The sequence below is a fragment of the Solanum tuberosum genome, unplaced genomic scaffold (genome assembly GCF_000226075.1).
Source record: "Solanum tuberosum cultivar DM 1-3 516 R44 unplaced genomic scaffold, SolTub_3.0 scf00036, whole genome shotgun sequence".
NCBI classification, from domain to species: Eukaryota; Viridiplantae; Streptophyta; class Magnoliopsida; order Solanales; family Solanaceae; genus Solanum; species Solanum tuberosum.
Window position 1 is genome coordinate 2467935 of NW_006238960.1, and position 8835 is coordinate 2476769.

General features: G+C 32.3%; 1 protein-coding gene across 1 annotated transcript; it reads right to left on the reverse strand.

Moving 5' to 3' along the window:
• Window positions 1-460: 460 nt before the first annotated feature.
• LOC107059721 (uncharacterized) lies at window positions 461-1950 on the reverse strand. Its single transcript, XM_015306520.1, has 4 exons — window positions 1802-1950; window positions 1497-1700; window positions 1130-1244; window positions 461-985 (listed from the first exon to the last, which is right to left on the reverse strand). The coding sequence occupies exons 1-4, from the start codon at window positions 1948-1950 to the stop codon at window positions 461-463; spliced, it is 993 nt and encodes a 330-aa protein (XP_015162006.1).
• Window positions 1951-8835: the final 6885 nt, after the last annotated feature.

An 8835-nucleotide genomic window follows, 5' to 3' on the forward strand; every position in this document is an offset into this window, starting at 1 on the left:
CGATGTGTTACAGTAAGTTAGTAAGTGAATAAAAAGTGAAAGAGCAAACAACAAGTGAGTGAGATAAGAGAGAGTTGCTAGAGTGTGAGCACACAAAACATATTGTGTAAGAATTGTAAGACCGAAGCAGGTCCTTACTTTGATATAATAAAATTCAAGTTGTGAGAAATCAATTGTGCCCATCTCCCAACAATATATTCAACACTAACTTGAGCATAATAGTATTTATTTGTAAGACTTATCATGGTTAGATTAAACCTTGGTAAATTATATAATGGTTGGATCAAACCAAATTTTTTTTTTTTTGGTAACTAAAAGATTTTATTTACCAAATGGAGAAATGTACAGCTCAAAGAAAAGAAACAAAACAACAAATTCTAGCTGGGAAGGACATATTGCTCCTAGCCCAGAAGTAGCTAGCATCCCATAGCCTCTTCTGTAATAATTGTTCCTGAGCTAGCTAGGATGGGTAGTTATCAAACTGTGTTATGTACGTAGCTATCTTGGGGTACATAGTAGCTCTATAATAGATCTCTTGAATGATTCGCCTGATGATAATTTCCTCTGCCCTATGCCATACATAGTAAATAGTTGCAGCCAATGTCATTTTATACAATGCAGCGCCTCTACTCCTTCCTTTGCAGTGTTCAATTGCCCAAGCAAGTTCTCCTTGCCAATCAAGACTTTGTCGTAGAACACCTTGCCATGCTAGTAGCTTGTTCCACAGGTGACCGGTGACATTACATCGAAAAAACAATTGTTCGATGGTCTCATCTTCCAAGAGACAAATGGGACAAACAGGGCTCGTGTCGATACCCCATTTACGCAAGCGATCTCGTGTGAGCAGTCGACCATGTGCTGCCATTTTGAGAGTAAAGATCCACTTTTCAGCACCTTTGTTCCTGTATACAATTTTATACCAAGGCACCTTATTAACTGGTCCTTTTATGGACTGATAGATAGCCTTAATGGAGAACTGTTGCATCTGTTGCACAGTTTTAAGTTCATGGCCAGCTTCTTCAAGGTATTACTTAGCCTTGAGAATTTGCTGGATCATCCAGGAAGCATTCTTAGCGCTAGTGTTCCATACGCTTCCATCCTTTATATAATAGGCATGAGTCCAAAGCACCCATAATTTATCTTTTTTCCGTGCCAGGTCCCATAATAATTTGCATGCTGCTGCCTTATTCCAATGCGCAATGCTAGTGATATTGAGTCCCCCAGCTATGCCAGGACTACATACTCTGCTCCAACAGAGCAAAGCTTTTTTCGATTACTCAGCTTTCCCGGTCCATATAAATCGCCGTCAGATGGCTTCAATAAATTGGACAATCTTTACTGGAAGTAAAAATGCTTGTGCCCAAAAGGTTTGGATTGCGAATAACACACTTCTAATTAATTGAACCCGGGCAGCATAAGATAAGAATTTAGTTGTCCATGAGCTTATTCTCCCAAGCATCTTCTCTATTAAAGGTTCGCATTGGACAATGGATAACCTTCTAGAGCTGAGCGGTACCCCTAGGTATCTGAAAGGAAGCATTCCTTTGGAGTAGCCAAGAATATCTAGTATCTGTTGTTGCACCCTAGCAGTCACACCACCAAAATAAACTGCACTTTTGTTGGTATTGGCCACTAAACCAGAAGCCTCGGAAAATAAGCGAAACTTTTCGTGCAAGCAAGAAATAAACCTTGTATCTCCCCTACAAAACAATAGCAAATCATCAGCAAACCCTAACTGTACTAAGTCAAACTTAGCACATCTGGGGTAAAACTTGAATCCTGGCGCTGTCGTTTCAAAGACCTTAGCAGTCTACTAAGATATTCCATGGCAATGACAGATAAGAAAGGGGACATGGGGTCCCCTTGTCTTAGGCCTTTTTTTGCTACAAACGGAGGTGCTGGCTGCCCATTAATAATCACTGTATACGATACAGTCCTTAGGCAAGCCATTATCCATTTAACAAATAATACTAGAAATCCCAGTAGCCTTAGCACTTTCTCAATATATATCCATTCCACCGAGTCATAAGCTTTTTGCATATCGACTTTAATCATACATCTAGGAGAGATATTGCACCTTCCATAACCTTTTACCAATTCATGGCTCATGATAATATTATCAACTATCAATCTTCCAAATTTGTTTTTAAATATTTATTAGTAGTAGCTTTGTTTATTTGAAATTTTTGTTTTTTAGTTTGAGAGGCTTGATCTAACCAGCTAAAGTTTACCTTTAACTATGTTAAAAATGTAATGTTTCGTTAGTTTTAGGGTAGTGTTCAATTTTTTTTTACAAACATGAAGGACCATTTTGTTTCAGTATATATATTACAATATCTTATCCTCTTTTTTTTTTTTAATTAATGACTTGAATAATGGCGTTCACGATAACGTTAAAGAAATGAACCTGAGACCTAATTCAATCCGAAAAGCTAGTTCACGAGAGAAGGATTTCTTTAGACAGAACATCATCTCAGTAACCATCAATGATGTGAGATTTTTTTATTCTTCAACACCCTACCTCACGTCCAGGGTTGAACATCTAAAGCGTATATCATGTTAGATTATCCAAAGAGGCCATCCATCTAATTGAACTCTATGAAACTTCTTCATTCTTCAACAAATTAAGAGGGAGATGGAGTAATGGATTAGCTATAGACTTCTGGATGTACAAGGTATTGTATTATAACAAATGACATTAATTTGAAACAATCTTTTCCAAGTTATATAGAAAGATAATCAATTTTATCTCTCTTTAATTAATTAGTACATATATATACTCGGTATATTATATATTACTTTAAACTCAACTTTTTACAATTAATTATTTTTATTTTCCATGAAAATAAATATTTAATTAATTAATTCTAATAAAGTCAAAGCGAACACCAGTAATGATTTTCTATAAATTAAAAATAAAAATTAAGTTACCTCAATATTTTGCTGGTTTATGCATCACTTATTGGTATAATCCTTTCAATACAAAATTGTAGCAATCAAAACCCCTCAAAACATGTCTTAGTTTGTTCATTTCGCCTTAAGTTGATAAGCTTTTTGGTTACTTTTCGTTATTTGTTTGTGTTGATAAAATTTAATAGCTAATTTCAACTGCTCAACACTGAGCACTTATTGGTATAATCCTTTCAATACAAAATTGTAGCAATCAAAACCCCTCAAAACATGTCTTAGTTTGTTCATTTCGCCTTAAGTTGATAAGCTTTTTGGTTACTTTTCGTTATTTGTTTGTGTTGATAAAATTTAATAGCTAATTTCAACTGCTCAACACTGAGCAATGAAGAAGGACATTTTTAAGTAATAGCTTGAGTATGAGTGGCAGCATAGAATTGTTGCTTGATGCATTGCAATTTCCCGCGAAATAAAGATTGACATCAAAATATTAATTTAGAGACAAGAAAAAAACATGTTAACAGAGTTTGTCCAATTGTTGCATTGCTCCTCCAATTGGATTTGACTAAAGTCCAAAGGTTGGATTGCTTCCCCTATTTTGTTTTTAAAAGTGTTTAGGAAAGACCAAAAAAATGTGATGTATGCAGAGTTAATTAATTCTATATTTCTAAAATAGAGAGACTTATTTCGAAAGACTTTCAAATTTTTTTAAAAAAATTACAATATGTTTAAATAACTTTGTTTTTAAGTTTTCTAATTTTATTTTTAAAAGTGTTCGGAAAAGAAAAAAAAAGATGTATGCAGGCTTAATTAATTCTATTTTCAAGAATAGAGAGACTGTTTTCAAAAGATGTTCAATTGAAAAAAGAAATTTTACAATACGTTTAAAGAAACACAAGACTGAAAAGGTGTGGTGAAAATAACTATAAATTAAAAAAAAAGTGAAATAGCCTAAGAAACCCTATTACTTTGATTGGTTGGAAAATTTGACCCTTTACTCACAAGGTTTCATCCAAACGCTTGAACATGTTCATATAAAGGTAGCTAAAATAAATGAAACAACAATAATAACATATTCAGTTTAATATAATTACTAAAGCAAAAAGAAACAATAAATAAAAATAAATCTAAAAATAAAATAATAAGAAAATAATAATAACAATTAATAATAATGCAAAGATACAATAAATGTATTTTTATGCTCGATAAGTAAACAAAAATATATTTTTCAAGAAAATGTAACATGACAAGTTAACTTATTTTTCGGGGGGTGCGGGGGGGGGGGGGTGGTTGAGGGTTGGGACTTGGGATATATGGAAACCTCGAATTGGTTGGGTTAGTCATTTTGAGCATTTACACTTATGGAAGTACCAATGTCACCAAAGGAAGAAAATGGCCGCTTTGGTCTTGCAATTTTTAAACACAATAGTTTTTAGATTCATACTCTAGCAACTCACTCTTATTTCTCACTCAATTCTTGTTTGCTCTCTTCCTTACTTTCTTTTTTAATCTTTTTAAATTTGGTTTGGTTACAACTCAAATGAACCACCTCTATTTATAGGTGGTAATGAAGAATCCAGGGAATGAAATATACTATTCACTTCTAGAATATTCTTAGTTAATGTGGGTCCACTAAGCTAATGTCTATCTGAGACAAATTCTACAATGACAAATAATTCTGGGAGTTAGAGATAGCTACTAAAGGTCCACGTCATCCCTAAATCTATTTGGTGCTAAGTATTACTCCCAACGAAAGCATGCATAATCTGGAAACAATAATAATTTGATAATACCCCATCATACTAATAATTGATACATAGCGAGTAGCTCATAAATCATGGTAACTGAAGATATACTGAGAGATACTTCATCTGAAAAGTTCTGAGTCATAGAAAATACTTGTATATTTAGGGTTCATGAAAATACCATTAAAATCATGGAATAATAATTTAAACCATGTAATTAGGGACTGATCATGAAGTGAAACTGATTTACAATGAAAATCTATGAAGATCAATAGAAAGTTCTAGCTTGTAAGAATCATAAACTTATAAACTTGAAAATTTGAAGTTTCTTTGGGACTCAATGGGTGAATGGACACCCATTGATGAAATACCACCAACCTAGAGTAGAAACCTTGTCTTGATTCTTGGAATGGAAACTTGAAGGTTGGAACCCTATTTCTTGTTTGAAAGGAAACTTGAGAGAGAAGAAACTTTGATTTGTAAGAGTTAGGAGAGAATGGGAGGTTAGGGCCACTAGGAATCACTTAATCCCACTTAGAATAGTCCAAAACGATGTAGTATATGAATTAAAAGAGTGGGAAAAGACCAAAATAACCCTAATTTAAAACTAATGGAGTCCATCAATGGACGCCTTCTACGATCAGTAGATCACCCCCACAATCAGTGGAAGTGCCCGTAAATAGAAAGGGAGTTCTAAGGGTCAACTCTACAAACCCTTCTATGACCCATACAAGTATCCGTAAAAGGCCAAGTTGTCTTAGTTCTAGGGTCTAATTGGTATACAAACAGATTTACGACATGTAAAAAATTCCACGGTCCGTAATAGAGTCTGTGAAACTCTCTTACAACTTTTTCAAATATTTGAGCTTCGGTCTATGGATCCCATCAAGGCCCGTGGTTCCTTTCACGATCCGTGAAAGGGTTCGTAAAAACCCCTCCTTTTTTATTGATTTCATTTTTTTTGACTTTCCTAGGTTTGATTTGGGTTTAGGAACTTTGGGGATGTTAGAAAACACTTGTTCATAATAATCTTTGTTGTCTATAAATAGAGGAGTTTCCTCTCATTTTCAATAATAAATTTTCTGAACTTCTTATTCTGCACAAACAAATTTTAGTATACTTTATTATACTAACAATGTGATTTTAGGTACCAATACACCAGTGAGTAAGATCGTTCTATTCTGGAAGGATATATTTCATGAACCTCGCGTACTTAAGGGGAATAATCTTCATAAGGACACATTGTGCATTCAGTGAGCTCGATTTTCCTCTTTTCAATATTGTATCGATTTTGTTGCAAATTATATTTTCTTTACTGATTTTAACTTTCTGATTTTGCCAATATACTTTAATTTTTTTGTTTCTTACGAAGTCTTGCAAAGTTATTGTTCTAAGTGTTTAATAAATAGATTAACAACTGTGGAAGCCTAGGGAGACCTGGTGGATGATTATGTGTGTATCTGAATTTTACAAGGATAATTATAATCGTGTGTGTGAAAGTCCCAATATGGGAGGAATGAATTACAATGGATATCGCTATAAATTATAATATTTGCATAACTTGCATGTGAATCAAACGATACTGTATCATGAGAGACAGAGTTAGAATATGAATTACAGGTTCAATAGAATTCAACAGTTTTTATTTAAATTTCATATTTGTCTAGAGAAATTTATTGAACATGTACAATTATTAATTTAAAGCCCTATAAATGACTAAAAATTTAAATTCATAAATTTCAAATTTTGACCCGACTTCTGCTTTATATGCGGTCATTTGCCTAGGATGATGACTGATGCTTATCAAGGCATAATACATTAACAAACACTTAATCTTGATCGTAGTTGACAAATAAACACTCCAACTTTGAATATGTACATCTAGACACCTCAACTCATCTCAATTGTATGAGTTGAACACTCCAACTTATAGAATGATCATCTAAACACCTTTAAAATTTGTTTGCCATGTTAGTGTCATATATCTACCAGATATAGTGAAGATACTCTTTATTTAGTCGTCATTTGAGATCAAGTTTGAAATGTAGAAATATGATATATTTATCTATCAAAGTCAATAAATTATGAGAATTTATTTAGAAGAGTTTTGAACTTTGTTTTGTATCAATAAAATTAATTAATTTAAGATTTTTTTATCTTAAAGAATAACTCAACTATATTTATCATTAAAAATAATTTTGACATGAAAAAATATTTTGTCCCACCATGTAAGCATAGACTCTGCGAATAAATAAAATCACAAAAAAGGACACTATTAAGGCTCTTGAAAGATTCTTTAGGGTTATTGATGCTGAAATTGGATTTCTTTATTTGGTGTCATTGGAATGTCATTTTCTTGTAAAGAATATAATAGTATTTCTTGAACTTCAATCAAATAATTCTCTTGTTAGCAGGAAACTAAAATTGGATATAAGATTAAACACATTAAATTAAGATGTGTAGCTTTATTGAAGAACAACCTGAGTCACAAAGTATTTTGTGTTAGCACAGTTTAGAGAAGTGTTGCATGTAAAAGATAAAGTTGATTTTTTTGGAATATCATAGAGTTTTCCAATATAGTTTCTAGAATAGTGTAGTGTAGTATCTAGAATAATTATCTTAAAGAAATATCTAGATATTTTAGGATAGAAGATAACGTTACTAGAATTTTCTTGTAGTTGTATCTAAGAAATATGTAGATATTCTAAAGAGTTAGATATTTGTAGTAAATGATAGAATAGTCTAGATCTTTTAATATTCTAAAAATATCCCTACACAAGTATAAATAGAGGTGACCATTGTCATTTGTAACAACCCAAAAAAGGACATTTCCAAGGCATTCAAGAAGTCTTCCAAAATCTTCTTTCTCCTTTCCAGTTTCCTCTTTCTTTAGTTGAATCTTCCGATCTTAGTTAACGATCTTGAGCTAGCAGAAGGTTTCCCGATTATACTTTTCTTCAGCTATTCTCTACATTGCACTCCAAGGTGTGTGACGTATAACCTATCCAAATGCAAGCATAAGTGTTGCTTAACTTTTACTTAGAGACAACCTACCCTAATTAAATATTTATTAGAAGATAAAATTATTATAAATTGATTTAAATAAGTGGTATCGATAAAATCAATTTTCATTTGTATTATCTTTTTCGCAAAGTGATAAGAGATACTATATACTCTTGAAACTTTTCGAAATAAATAAAAATGAAATATGTAGTAGTTCAAATGGTAGAAAAGATGAGCAAACATAAAAACTATACTAAAACATTTAACCATTTAACGATAAACAATAAGTTAAATTTACCATCACTTCATTATGAATAACAAGAACATTATAGTAGTACAAATTTAGCATCGACTTTGTAATATTAAAACAATGATTAGAATTGAAATTAACACTTCACGGGCCATTTACTTGAAATCTATAAAAGAATCATGACAATAAGAAGGAGAAGAAACATAATGATTTTTTTTAACATCTAATTTATTTATGGGGTCCATATTTATATGACATAAAAGTAATTTATCTTGTCACGTCAAATTTGTTTTAAGGGGAAATAGTTGATATACTCCTTAATTTTGCGATTTAGAGCTAATATAATCCTCGTTATAAAGAAGCTCATATTTAGAGCTCATTTGATATGAGGGATAGTGTATAACTTATTCAAAAATTAATTTATAGGATGAGTTTATCTCATGTTTAATAGAGTGAGCACATGAAACATGTAAGATGTGATATTTGTGCCTAACTCAATCCAAAAAACTAGCTCGTGAGCGGAGGATTGTCCAAATTCATATAAGTAGATCACCAATCAATTCCCCAACCGATGTGAGGTCTAGCCTGCTCTAACAAAACACATAAGCTTTCTAGTTCTCTAGTTGAACGTGGAATCGAGGAAAAAACATTCGAACTTCAAGTGGCTGAGATTGTTCTTATATAAATTCACTCTATAGAAGGCTAGATGCTGCTAAATATTTACTATAAGGTAGTGATCAACCATTTAAAGCAGAAGAGGGTAAATAATGAAATGCCAAAATAAGGAATATACAATTTGTAAAGGTAAAGATGAGTAGGAAAAATAATATTAAAGAAAAAATATGGTGAGTCGTTGATTTCTTAAAAGTCAAAGAAACAAACAACCATTTCAAGAAGCTCAGCAGAGTTAGAATACAGGAGTGTGGCTTC